At 38.9% G+C, this 14,234-nt stretch overlaps 2 protein-coding genes across 5 annotated transcripts in view; both read left to right on the top strand.

The window, feature by feature from the left end:
• Positions 1-3,065, top strand: part of ppp6r3 (protein phosphatase 6, regulatory subunit 3) — a 33,426-nt gene extending 30,361 nt beyond the window's left edge. For 3 of the 4 annotated variants that reach the window (XM_067588688.1, XM_067588687.1, XM_067588685.1), the window contains 2 exons: positions 753-827; positions 1,079-3,065. In XM_067588688.1, the coding sequence (XP_067444789.1) occupies positions 753-827; positions 1,079-1,130 (127 nt within the window). In that variant the 3' untranslated portion in view covers positions 1,131-3,065. The remainder of the gene's footprint in view (positions 1-752; positions 828-1,078) is intronic. The other variant, XM_067588686.1, reaches the window with a different exon arrangement.
• Positions 3,066-5,764: 2,699 nt separating this feature from the next.
• On the top strand, positions 5,765-12,650 carry tmem170a (transmembrane protein 170A). The gene is made up of 3 exons (XM_067588689.1): positions 5,765-6,046; positions 8,221-8,391; positions 8,777-12,650. Exons 1-3 carry the CDS (start codon positions 5,932-5,934, stop codon positions 8,905-8,907), a joined length of 417 nt encoding a protein of 138 aa, XP_067444790.1. The 5' UTR covers positions 5,765-5,931; the 3' UTR covers positions 8,908-12,650.
• Positions 12,651-14,234: the final 1,584 nt, after the last annotated feature.

Raw genomic sequence — 14,234 nt, 5'->3', positions numbered from 1 at the left:
CCCATTTTCTTTTTTCAAATTGGCAGTTGGAATAGAAATGAAACCAAAACCAGAAAAAAATACCTTTCTTGCTCGTCTGTCTAAAAACATTATTTCAGAAGCTAAAAGTTCATTCTGTTTCTCCTGGATAGTTTCCTCTGTCCTGTCAAGTTGATAAGTACAGTTTTTAGTTTTGCTGTGTTGCTGGACATAATGGAGTTTAGGATTTATCAGGAGGACAGCTGCTTTACTCCAAACAGTTTCACTGTATGAACCTGGACTGAGTGTGTAACAGCTGACCTATAGGATGTGTAGAAGAACACAAAACGTTAATTAACATTAGATCCTGACAGATCCTGTCAGCGTGTTGGAGATTTGAATAATCAATGAAGTTACGCTACTATGCCTTGTGTGTAAGTGGTCCCTCATGTTAATGCAAGGTGTGAACAGGGCCATGTCTACTGCATCATGTCTGGAATGGGGCTGTGAATTTGATCTGTGGGTCAAACCACCAAAACAAATGATGATAGGTGTCTGTTCTATAGGCCCTGTAAGGTAACATACAGCACAAATGCATCTCCCACGTCGTGTTGTCTGTCTTATTCAATGTTATGTTTTTGTGTTTTTTTTAACAGCCTGGACTGAATCTGACTTTGTTCTATTAGTGGGTTCCATGAGGATGTGCTCTAACATACTATGAGAGTTGTGTTATTATGATTCTGGGCTAGCTCTTGAGTGAACTTGTTTCTCCTCTCTCCCATGTGTCCTGTAAGCAGTGAGAAGTGTCGGTCCACTGTGGAGCTTCCTAATGGTCCTCTAGAGGAAATGTCAGCCATAGAGGAGGCCAAGTAAGTCTGACTGCCTTTCACTCTCAACATCTTCCAGGCTGCATCACTAAACCAAGAAACCCCTCAAATGTCATGTCATTGCTAACATGCTGTTGCTGCATACTGAGCTCTCATCTCAGCACTCAGAGAAATGTTTCTGTAGTTTATAATAACTTCTTCATTGCTTTAGTATTCTGCAGTAGACACGTTTCCTTTCTTTCTCTCCCTCATCTTTAAATGATCCACCTCTCCGTCTTTATGTTTCTTCCCAGATTGGACCAGAGTGCCGTGTCCTCAGAACCAACTGTAAATGGGCCGGCGTGAGGGTTGCCTAGTGTCAGCCAATGGCCAGCCTGTTCTGCCATGCAGGGCCTTCCTCCTGGTCAATCAGTGGAGGCCACTGCTCAGAGCTGTACCAATCACACGCCCCCACCAGGACCAGCAATACTCCCATCGGCTCATCACTGACAGTCAGACAGACAGACAGAGAGAGAGACAGGTGTACAGACAGAAGATGAACTGAAAAGCAAAATGAGAGACATACTCAAATGGATACAGAATAATTTTTTTTCTGCATTTGTTTATATACTATTGTTCTTATGAGGTGATGTGCGACTGATATCTTGCCACTCAAAATTAAATAGTAATGTTGCTATAGTTAAAGAAATGATTGTATGAATAAAATATTTTATAAAAAGAAAAATGTATACAGAAACATAAGATGAATTGCCACAGAAGCAGGAATAGCAGATTGGTGACCCAACCAACCACTAAACTGTTGTTAATGGCTGGATCTGTTATCCTGCATAACAGTCTGACACTTAATACAACAGTTGCTCTATTTAAAAGTCTCACCCACCATTGGTCTGTGTCTCTGAGCAAAGCTGCTCCTATGAATTGAAACACATTTTAAAAACTTCACTCAAAGTTTTATTTTGCTGCAGGTATTATTTGTAAATGTTTCTCTCTTGTATTCTTCTGCTTTGATTAAGATTTGACAAGCCTTTTGGTATAATTTTTTATTTATTATGGAAGCAAGATGATGGTTATGTTTTGTTACTAAAGAGCCATACCAACATGTTCTCTCTCCTTCTAGCAGACTGCGTTCATGCTAACTGGGTTCATACCTCACAGCTAGAAGGCTAAGCATGAGAGATGTCACCACAGCCTAAACTGCGAGCTGTAAATGTAATCTGAGCTTGTGTTTTTAGTCCCAGCTCAACTTCGTCAGAACCACAGTCCTCTTCTTCGGCCCCCCAAACTCCTTTTTTTTTAAAAATCCCAAGTGCTTTTTTACAAAAGTGGTCCTCAACTTTGGGGTCTCCCTTTAGATCATGTCACACTTAGTAAATCCCATCACAGGTTGAGTCGTATAGACAGTGTGCAGAATTCAGATTTTAACTTGCTACAACATTTTAGGGAAATTAGTAGGGAAAGGAAAGGGCTTGCTACCGATAAAACTTCAAGCAGGAACGTGAAATGAAATCAAAAATACATTTAGAAAACTAGAAGTATTGCTGGTAAGTGAAAGCATCCTTTACTCTCTGCAAGATCAGCCAGTGTCCAGCCAAGTAGAGCCAGGTGTAAAAACTGCATGTCTGAAGACAGCTAGTTCAAGTTATGGATGTGGAAAGTGGTGAAAAGGTCAGACTAAATAGCACAGCGTTAAGAAAGTCCAGGGGGCTGTGTTGGTGGGGGCATGTTGCTACAGATACCACTGAAAACATGAAACTAGATCCAGGAAATTCAGTTGAAGTGATTGATCCATGAGTTTGAAGGCCTATCAGATGCACAGCAGTGTACAATGCTGTCGTATAGTGTTATGAAAAGTAATTACCAGGAATGTGAACTGGCACCAACTTGATTGGCTAGACTGCCAGATCACAATGCATTTTATTCTGGTAAACTTCAACTATTTTGTGAAGTTCAATCAGAGGTCGCTGTGTGTACTTTGCCATTTTTTTTTTGTGCGCCCCAAGTTTCAGCACCCCAGCCATACCAATGCAGTTTTTTTTTCTTTGTTGTGCTATTGTCAGTCTGAAAGCAGCTAGTTTTTAAATTTGAATCACTGCTGCTACTTTAAACACTGCCTTCATGAGGCATGGATTGACTTTCAAAAGTTGAAATTTCAAACTTGGCTGTTTTTAAAGGTTCCCTGTGGAGTTTTCTTTTTACATTCAGTGTTTCTCGCTAAAACGCATTGTCTGTATCCTTGTTAATGCATTTGCTTCCTCCATAAAACATTTGAAAAGGCCAGTATCCTGTTGAAATCTGCATTGTTTAATTTTACATCCATATTTATTCGCTAGCAGTTTTCTTCTTTCCGGCTTCGGTGTTTCGGCTGCATTTATTGGCGTGTTACTGCCACCTGCAGATCAGTGGGAGGGTGTCGGACTATTGGCAGGAACGAGTATCAGCTCACCCGCGTGCATGCATATGCACAATAACAAACAAAACGGGGACCCACTCATAAAAACATTGTACTATTAGTGGTCAAAAACTCTACAGGGTACCTTAAATTGCTCACAGCCAAAACCTGCCACAGGTGTCTTCAGATGTAGTTGCCCTTATATAATGTATAGATTATATATAGTCTATTATATAGACTTTTAGCTCTGGGTTGGTCTTACTAGTCCTTGAGAAACATAACTGGCTCTTCTATATTTTTTTAACATTATAAAGGACCAACTGTTAGGATGGGCCAATTGTTTGTCTACTGTGCAAAAATGAACATTGGTTACATTGGCTATATACATTATATCGCTCCACATTAGGTAACTGTGGCACTGAGCCCTAAATAAACCAATCATCAATGCATCTACCTGCAGCTGGGATGTGAATGATATTATTTTGGACTGCACAGTCTTCTGCAGCTTGTCAGCAGCCTGGGCTTTTTTCCCTCCTTTCTTTCTACGGAGCACCTTACTTTCCGCCTCACCCAATGTGACATTTTTCAGCTTGGTAACAAATGGTTGGGATTGGTTCCACAACACTGAGCCTGCAGATATATCCTTCCTAAGGACACAAACACCCTAATCTTCATCCTAACCTGTAGCATTTCTAAAGGTGGTGTTTCATTGAGATGATCTTCATCACGTTACCAACCACATTTCCACTAGTTTGATAACTTGCCCTGAAAGCAGTGGCTGTCCTTTGTTGTGTGAAGAGACTGTGGGGGTGAATTATCAGCATGCAGGTGCTACAGGTTTTGTTTTTCTTATGGGTTTGTTACTCCGAGTTTTCTGTACCAGCATTGGAAAGGGAATAAGCTATATACAGATTATAGTACAATTTAACCCCCACGTTTTTTGTCAGATTGTTAATTAAATTTCATCTTAATTTCTGAAGCAAAGTGGTCTTGCAGATGAATTATTGGGTTTGTCTGTCATGGGAGGTTTTAGGAGGCCTGGTGCAAAATCCAACCAGAGGTTTCTTTGGGGATTGTATCTTGAATATTCTCATTATTGAACTTCAAAAGCTAATTTCCAAACAGTAAAAATCAAGTAATCTCTATACAATTACATGTTTATGGTTTTAATAATTTTCCTTCATGGGATAACATTTTCCCTGGAATCTGTATTCACATGTCAGTGTGACACATTGCATTACATAGTAGATCCCAGCTGTTACCATATCTCTCTCTGGACTGGAAACCAGCCTAACCATTAATATGATGTGAGTTTGTGAAAACTTGAGCTGCTGGGAACTTATGAAGTTTAATGTTCAAGAACAAGGATGTCGTCAAACACTGCTACAAGATTCTGGCAGCCATGGAAAACCTGGAACAGGTCAGAAATATTTAAGTTCTTTCCCTTTCTGAACAAAGGTAATGTAGGATGTAGGCTGAGCTGAAACGAAAGCTGGGGCATGAATTTTACATGAAAACAGACAAAAAGTATGTCTGAACTCCAACAAGAACAAACTGTGACATTGATCAGAGCAAAAGTCCATCATTACTTTAAAAGCTATCCATTGTGTTCTGGCATATTCTATTTACAGCATTTTGCTATGAATGTTCAATACCACTAAACCTCTTCCTCTGTGAGTGATACTAAAGAAAAATATGAAAGTATCAATCAGAGAAAATTATTGGAACACTTTGCCCATTTCCACAACTGTATGCACCTGCCCAGGTATCATTCACACTGATCTGAACCTATAGAGAGCACCACAGTGTTCAATAAAACCAATACATATATCATTTGATTAAATACCAATATGGTATGTATAGAAAAAACATGACTCATTTTGGGATGACACTCTACAAACTTAAAGTGTAGAGTGTTTGTATGTTTTCCTTCCAAGCATTTTACTACTGTATCAACTATCCGTAGAGACTTGCATTGTCACAAACTATTATAATTTCATACTGTAATAACTGCCTGGTAACACTCTTGACAAATGCATTTTGCACCACCAAAAGAATGATGTAACTTTGACCAGAATACAAGCAGACATGATATTCAATGATCAATTTCCAAGCATCTATTTTCCATGTCCTGTTGAATTGAATGGAAACATGGCTCTCTGGGGCCATGTTTGTAGTTCTCTCTCTGAAAAGCTGGGCGCAGTTTGTGGAAACACTGGATTTAAGCGTTGGTTTCGCCCAGGGGCAAAGATGTTCTCATCCCCGCACAAAACATACAGATTTGTACAAAACACAAACAGTTGTACACCCAGGCTAAATAATGACCTTTCTAGCCTACGTTTGTCCTACACAGAGAGCGGCATCTCAAATGCACTTGTATAAACGATTAGAATGATCCCTGGGTTTAGTCTTTCAGGCAGCCCACCGCATATGCAGTTCTCCCAAACATCCTCTAACTCAACCTCAACATTAATCTTCATCCTCAATTGTGTACAGAGTTTAATATTTAATATTCAGCGTCGTTTCCAACGTCTCATGTATTTGTGCACAGCCGGAAGGGCTACTGCCTGACAGACCAGCTTCAGGGAATAAAATACGTGACAACCACTTCTGTTGACAGCTAATGTTAGCTAAGCTAGCTTGATGCTAGCTAGTGTTGCGACCAGATCGCGTCTCACTGAATCCTTCACCGCCTCTCATGGTGTCACGTCTGCTCTCCGTCCTTCACTCCTGCAGTGTCGACTGTCGACGTGAGACATGCAGGACAGATATAGTGAGATCGGCTTCGTCCAGCAAATACTCGGGTTGAATTTAGTGCCGAGAAAAAACGGCACACACCGAGGAAACGACACCTCGCTCAGCGACTTCTCAGGTACAGGCTGTCTTATAGCTAATACTGTACACAGGGACCAACATGATACCAACAGTTCATTGTTTCTTTTTAATTAACGTTGATTGTGCTCAATTCCTGTGACATTTGATCCCTGAAGCTGTTGGACGCTAGTTTGTAGGCGTTAGCAATGTTGAGGTACATTCGTTAAGCTAGCTAACTTCCTGCTTCATCACAACGGTTGTTTTTAATCGTCAGACTGCGATGGTTAACACACGTATGCTGCTATTTCCAATTAGAAAATAGGTCGAATAAATAAATAATTCCAAAAGTGGTAAAATTGTGTATTGTAAATAAGAGTCCATAGCATTTTTCTTAGCTAGCTTAGGTGGGTATTTTCCTATGTATCTTAGTGTAATTAGTGTGTTAAAGTAAGAGCATGTGATGTCAATTGTGTTGAACTTAAGCTCTCCTTTGTCATAGCATTGAATGCGTAGAAGCCGCGTTAGTGGAAGGGATTAACATAACTTTACAGATAAATTGTTTTTGTGTGTGTTTGGTGTATACAGAGTTGGGTAAGCTACTTGCAAAGTGTAGCGAGCTAAACTACATTAAATGAAGCTCCCCTACACTGAGCTTCACTTTCCCCCAAAGAATGTAGCAGGCTAAACTACAGCAACATGGCAAACGTAGTTTGCTACATCGATCCTATTTTTGTATTTTTATTTTATTATTATTATTATTATTATTATTATTATTATTATTATTGTATTTTATATGATTGGTAGTTTAAAAGTGCTATTTTTATTAGGCCCACTCTGTACAAGTAGCTATATCATCTCTCAACTAAAGTAAGGAAGGAAGCTTTGTATGTATGTCTGTCTGTATGTATATATGTATGTATGTCTGTCTGTATGTATATATGTATGTATGTCTGTATGTCCTTTGCATATCTCTTTAACTGTTTATCTGATCAACCCCACACTTGGCGGATGTGTGGCTGGGGACCCAAGGGAGTGCCGTGTCAAATTTGGTGCAATCTGAACACACAATATATTTAATATTAATAAACTTCGAATAAACCAGCAATCAGTGAGCTGCTCCGCTCTGTGCAGGGCAGGGCAGAGCTTCAGAGCTCAGCTGACTGACTCCATTGCTTACATTGAAAGCACATTTCAAGGAGATCTTTTAATAGCCAGTATGAATAGGAGGAATGATTACAGTGAGGAAAACCTCTTTCACTGTTCATATGGACACTTGACTGTTGCTTCCAGACACTTGAAAAATTGTGAACTTAACCTTTAAGGCTGCGTTACTCTTCAGTATTTTTTTTTTTTTTTTTTTACTGTTCTAGCTCAGTGAATTGAACAAATATATAATGTTATATATATACATATAATATTAACTGATGTATTCACGTATATAATGTCATAAGATGTCATAAATGACAGACAGAGGTCTTACCCAGGGGTCCAACACAAGTCCCTTTGTACCCAACAGAGGTGTGGATTACTTGTCCTTGACTTTTGTTGTACTAAAATATCTCAGTCAAGACTATTTATGTATTACTAACTAAATATTATGAATCATTCATGATTAATGTTAATTTCACCTACCAATTGTCTCTGTGTTGGTGTGGATATTGATGTGATCAAGAACATATAATGACTTGTTGAGGACTCTTAAGATAAAGTTTGGGGGCTTGGGCTCGCTCTGGGACTGTGCTGTGTGACTGGAGTGCAAAATTCTTGTTGTTCCTCCACAAGCCTCCAGAGGAGCTTCAGGTCTCCTTGTTATAGATTCTTCAAGTGTGTGAGCCTTTATTAGAGGGATGAGCAGCATTCTTCCAAAACACAGTGGGGAAAATCACCCATAGCTGTTAAGTTAGGATCTGAGATCTGGTTACTGAAGACCACAGCATATGATTCACATCATTTTTATACTCAACAATAATTCAGCTTTTCCTTTCATTTGTCAACCACTTGTAGATGAAATAGCCACTGAAGTGTATATGATCTGCTGTAACTTGCAACACTTTTGTTCTCTGTAGAGGAGATAAAGGGAACAGAGCCAGACAGCTAGGATAGCATTTAGATAGATGAATAATGAATGAAGTATCCAAATTAAAGGCCCCAGTGCACTATGGAACTGTGAACGATCTGCACTTTGATTGGCATCAATTGATATGTGGTTGTATGTTGGTGTGTTTTGTCCAGAGATGTGGTATGGGGTGTTCCTGTGGGCAGCGGTCTCCTCTCTGGTCTTCCACCTGCCTGCAGCTCTGCTGTCCCTCGCCACACTACGACAGCACAAGATGGCCCGTTTCATGCCCATCGCCATCCTCCTCATGGGCATCGTCGGGCCAGTATGCGGAGGAGTCCTCACCAGTAAGTCCTCTGCCTATGTGTGTGTGTGTGTGTGTGTGTGTGTCTGCTTGGATTATGATAGAGATGTCCCAATCACACAGCTGCCTCATGCATAGTCGAGCTGCAATGTGAAAATGAGATGAGATAAAACTTTAATTCATCCTGGAAAATGTTGTGCTCAGAATACATAGTGAAAATAAATATAGAACTATATAAAACAGCAGGAGATATAACATGTTAATTAGATATGTACAGTATTGTGCAAAGTAAAGTGAGGATGCTTTCAAAAATAATGACAGATAATTTACAGTTCAGTAAACATATGACTTACAAGACATTGCTGGCTTATCAGACAGTAGGTCAGCTGGTAAACACCTACATGTTTGTTTTTGTGTGTGTTTGTAAGGTGCAGCCATAGCCGGTGTGTACAAGGCAGCAGGGAAGAGGATGATCTCTCTGGAGGCGCTTGTTTTTGGTGTGGGACAGTCCTTCTGTGTCCTCATCATCTCCTTCCTCAGGGTACTCGCCACCCTCTAGCAGTGCTGAGGCCTGCCTGGCTGGACCTGACACCAGTCGTACCTTCTCTCGACGGGACCTGAGTTTAACACTCGACCCTGGAAAATCCCAGGACACATGGAGACCAATCTGGCCTGAGACATGATCTCACTACCTGCTGATGGACCAGGACCAGAATAATTTTAATCAGCTGTTTTGAGAAAGAGCAGAGCAGTGCAAACTGAAGGTGAACTATGCAGCGCTACACCTTCTGACTTGCTGCTGAGCCTTCTGTATGAGGTCCACCATAGGACAGCATAATGTTGCATTCACATCATATGGCAACCACACACTACAGAAGAGTTTCTTTTTTTTTTTTTTTAAACTGAACACTAACCTTGAGCGTTCACATTGCCAGTACTCCTTTCAGGGTTTGGCAGTGCATTCCTTATTTATTCCAAAGTTAAGAGAAGCCCTTACAGTAAACAAACCTGATGAAATAGTGATTCCTGTATGATGTGAAGGCAGCAGGATGCTCCTCTGTTGGCAGGAGTTACAGGTTAGCAGCAGGATGGAGTTCTCCCTCTGACACTAACTTCTCTCAGGAGCTGTGTGTGTATGTGTGTTTGAGTCTGTTTGACTGTCAGAGAGACAGCAGCAGGTGGGCTGACAGGAAGATGATGGTAATATGCAAGATTCTGGCTTTTTTTCCTTGAGGCCTTAATTTCTATTTTCTAACTTCCAAAGTGGTGTTTATCTTCAGGGCTGTCTTTCTTTAACACTCTGTCTCTTGCTGCTCCTTTTGCTCTTCTGTTCTATATTTTTTTGTCGAAATGAATTCAAGTCGGACTGCCTGTGTGTTAGTATTAATTTCCAAATTAGCTACACCTACAACATCTTCCCTTCTAACTTACTGTCTTCAGTGTTTGTATTTAGTTTAGTCCTGGTCAAAGCCCTGCAAACACAGCATAGAGAATGTCCTCACAGTCTCTCTGCTCATCCTCTGGGTTTGTTTGCTGAGAGTGAATGCAGCAGATCTTTGAACACAGGGAACGAAGACGGTCCGATTACTAAACAAACCCCCAAAAACTGAGAGGAGCTTTTCATCTTTTCTTTTCACTCTTTGAATGATCTTTTACAGGTGTGTCTTTTTGTGACAGTGAACTGATTTGTATATATTCTAAATTGTGTCCAGGTCTTTGTAGCTTTCAATCTTTATGACCAAATATGAAAAGCTGTTGTTTTTTCTGCACTAAATGTGCATCAGCTGGTTCAATAGAAGTGTGCTCCCTTGTAGTTTTTATGGGCTCATCAAATTCCCACAGCCTTCAGTGACTGCTTTTACTTGTTTTTGAATTGGTATTGTATATGTATCTCCAACATGCATATACAGACAAAATGTACATGTCATCCTTTGAATAAGCTCACAAGTGATGCTGTTTCTGTATTAGCATCTGCTTATCTTATTAATGACTTCAAGCTAGCTGTTGACAGCAGAAATGTACGTCACTTCTCTTTGATTTTACATTGGTTTTCACTTGATATTTAATTTTTTTGTGTCTGTGTCTTTAAGAGAAGCTGCTTCTGTCAACAATGGAATGAGTCATTTCCAAAAACATCTTTTGCTTCCATTCACTTCCATCAAATTCTCCTGCTGGGGGCCCCTGACCCCAAACCACCCCCAGGTTCCACAAGTTATAGTTTGGTCTCCATACAAATATGAGATTAGGAATTGCACACACAGTGAACCTGGAGCCTTTAGGGGCCCGGGGCAGTTGCCATCTTCGCCCAGTCAATAATGGAACAGAGACGAGTCACATGGCGAAAATCCAGGAAGATTGTGTTGAGTGTTGTCAGAACCAAACTTTTAAAAAAAAAAAAAATCTGGTGCAGATTGTTTTGCACATGAAATTCCAATTAGAAATGTTGTTTTCCCGTATGTCTGCTCATGTGGTAATCATCCTCTCCTCTTAACAGAGCTCAAACATGACGCAGCCACACTGACTGCTCTGAAATCTCAACATCCTGAACTGCAGCTGTATTTGCATATTTTCTCATAATTCCCTCAAAGAATGTCTTTAACCCTCTCAAACCAAAGATGGCTTGAATTCTACATATGCACCCTGTACGTCACTGGCTACACTTCAGTCTTCTCTCCATCTGTTAGTTACATAAGCGGTGCCTCATTGGCTCTGTTGCCAGTGCATGTGAACAAGCAGCAAAACAAATTAAAGCTAGAATGTAATTTTGGCTACACAAAAATGGTAAAATCAGGAGAGGCTAATATCAGCAGATTATAAATGACAAGACTACAGAAGTTCAGCAGCCATGGGACAGGAGTGACATGAAGACTTTGCTTTTGTTTTCTTGGAAACATCTTTAATTGTGGGTCATCAGCTTTTGGAGCCATAAAATGAGAAAAATTCCTGCCACACAAACACCATTAACTGCTTAAAAAGTTTAGATTTTCGTCAAAAATGTTGTTGATTTTATATTCAGCTGTGAACAGCTCTCTGTACATACAGTCTGTTGGGGATGTGCATGTCATTTGAGGAGAGAGAAGTGAAAGTACACACTGGAAAATCAAAGCACTTCATTGAAATGTCTGGCTGATGCAGAAACTAATGAGCCTTGTGTGAAATGAAGTCTCGTCAACCCCTGGGCCTTGCTTTTACGCTGTACATTTTGAAGAATGTTTATTTTTTTATGGTTGTGTAATTTAGCTGCTTGAGTGTGTGTGTGTGTGTGTGTTCTGGTTCTGTTACAGCAGCAGATATCGCAGGGTTGACACTAAAACCTTCACATTGATCATTTTAGTCTGGATATTTTCTTCAACTGGTACTTATCACCAATAGTAACATACTCAATTTTTAATCTGTCCTCCTTGAAACCAATTGTTATCCTCATCAGTTATCTAACATGCTGATTTGACTGAGCTAACTAGCACTTTCAGGACTGGGGACACTCATTAAACCAAGTGTATTTCCCAAGAATTCATACTCTTTCAGAAAAGCAAAAGGTCAGAGGTCAGACTGCATGTGTGTATGTAAACTGTGGGAGATGGTGGTAAATGCACAAAGATACACACTGGACTGTTCAGCGTTATCCTTTACATTCGACTTCCAGATGAGGTGAAAGTACATGTGCAAATGTTCTTGGAGCTGCTTAAAGTAGGAGATACACCAAAATGTTAAGTCAGAGCACTAAAAGAAGGTGTATAAAAGGCCCATTTCCTCCAGGAAAAGAAAAAAAAAGTTATTAATAAAATTACTCATAAGTCAAAATCATGAGACACGATGCCAAGATTTAAATTATTAGTTCAAAAATTTGACTCATTTTTACTTCAGTCATAATTTTAATTTACCATTAGTATTTTATTTTTGTCTTTTTTTTTTCCTGGCAGAAATGAGCTTCCATACAGTCAGTTGTCCAATACAATGACTTTGCTTTGAAAAGAGACAACTTAACATCCATAAACCCCCTGCCTGTTGAGATATTCTTACAAATATTTAACAGAGAAAACATGGTTTATCTGGAAGGACCATACTATAATAAGTTTACAGGCAAAGCTGATAAAATACAGACAGAATAAAATGACAAATGTAAAGGTAATGCTGGAGTTTCTGCTGTAATGGAACCATTTATTACCATGTGGTATTGGCCACATTCCTGACTGGTTTTGTTCCATTTTTACCAGATTCAAAAGGTTTTAAAGGTTGATTTTACTATAGTAAATTAAGTGCCAATGGTTGATATTTTCATGAAATAAAATTGTTTCAACTATAGTGTGGTTGTGTGTGTTCCTGTCCTTTAGTAACCTCTAGTGGTGGTCAATGGGAACTTTAACAACACTAACAGCATTTTAACACATTGTAAATGACTACTTATAATGAAATATAGAAGTCATTATTCCACTAGTGGTACATCTATATATTGTGGAATATAACACAGTACAGTTACTCAGGTGCTGGGCTTCAGTATAATTCTGAGGTGCTTGTACACTACTAGAATATTTCTATTTTATGATACTTACTATACTTCTACTCCACTACTATGTATGTGACAATTGTAGTTACTATTTAACAATGATGATTTTACATACCAATTAGTTTAGATGAGCTTATAAAATATTCATGTTGGAAATTAAGACAGTTTATCAACAGTTCTACCTCCAACAGCTACAACATTAAAGTGCTGCTTTTACTGTTTACCTGACAATGCTTTTACAAAAGTAAGATCTAGAAGTCTGGACTTTGACTTCTCACAGTCTTTTTACTGTGTAGTATTGCTTCATTTAGTTTAGTAAAGTATTTAAGTACTTCTTCTACCATTGGTGGCAAAATATAATTGATATGCAAAAATGAGACACTTTGTATTGTGGGGCTGAAAAATGGATTGCAATATGAACTCAATCATTTCTGACTCCCAAATTGTACAGTTTTGCACACACATTAAATGTCAGAGGGCAAAACATGCATCATTAAAAGAGTCACTTCACCCAAATGACTCATTTTGAAAATGCTTTACAATTTACAGTGGATCTACTGTCTACTGAAGAAATGGTCCCTATAAAAACTTGTATATCATCCAGCATAAGAAGGACACCAAAGCTGCAGAGAGGTGTTTCATTTTTTTTTAAATGACCTTTTTTAATGCTGTGAGCGCCACACATGGAATTTAATTTGCCTCCAAACACTGACTGATAACAATTCCTGTTTGAATCTAAAATAAACGTGAGAATTAAAAGAAAGTTAATACTACTAAGTTCACACCTACTTTTTATACTTAGCACATTACCATCAAGATATTTTTTTTCAGTTTAGTTTTATGTTGATAAAGAGCTACTAGTAAAAAAGTTGCTTTGGTTATTAATCAATTTGCACTATGCTATTTACAAAGAAAATTCTGGTAGTATTCTTATAAGAATGCTGAAACTTAAACCATTTTTGTACATTTTACCTTGAGGAGGGAATAAATCAGTCAGTTTTTCATTTCAACTGTTAAAAATGTAAATATCCAATGTGTGAAGGCACTGTTCACTATTCATATGGACACCTGACTGTTGTTTTAAGACATGCTTGAAACATTGTGAACGTGTCCTTTAAGAGTTCTCTCATCGTATCTAAACAAAAATATTGTGCCTAAACATTCTATCAGGAAAATGATGACTAATCAATTTACTGGAAACATTTCACACCCATCCAAACCTAACTTGAACCATTAAAATATATGTTCAAAACAGGAAGCCTGTGATAATATGCTTTATTCTTTCTTACTTAATCCTCTTTGTCCATATTGGGACATAGAGCCACAATCAGCTCCCTGCAGTGTGATATATGCTCTCTGGTTATATCGCTGGTTTGATCAGA

Source organism: Thunnus thynnus, chromosome 5 (genome assembly GCF_963924715.1).
Source record: "Thunnus thynnus chromosome 5, fThuThy2.1, whole genome shotgun sequence".
In the NCBI taxonomy this organism is placed as follows: domain Eukaryota; kingdom Metazoa; phylum Chordata; class Actinopteri; order Scombriformes; family Scombridae; genus Thunnus; species Thunnus thynnus.
The sequence above is the reverse complement of the archived record's forward strand: the minus strand, read 5'-3'. Positions and strand labels throughout refer to the sequence as shown.

What these genes read in the sequence shown, in the direction of transcription:
- tmem170a (XM_067588689.1), top strand. Translation starts at nt 5,932, where the DNA reads ATGCAGGACAGATATAGTGAGATCGGCTTCGTCCAGCAAATACTCGGG. An exon ending in CTCGCTCAGCGACTTCTCAG is followed by an intron (nt 6,047 to 8,220) that starts GTACAGGCTGTC and finishes TGTTTTGTCCAG; the next exon opens with AGATGTGGTATGGGGTGTTC. An exon ending in ATGCGGAGGAGTCCTCACCA is followed by an intron (nt 8,392 to 8,776) that starts GTAAGTCCTCTG and finishes TGTGTTTGTAAG; the next exon opens with GTGCAGCCATAGCCGGTGTG.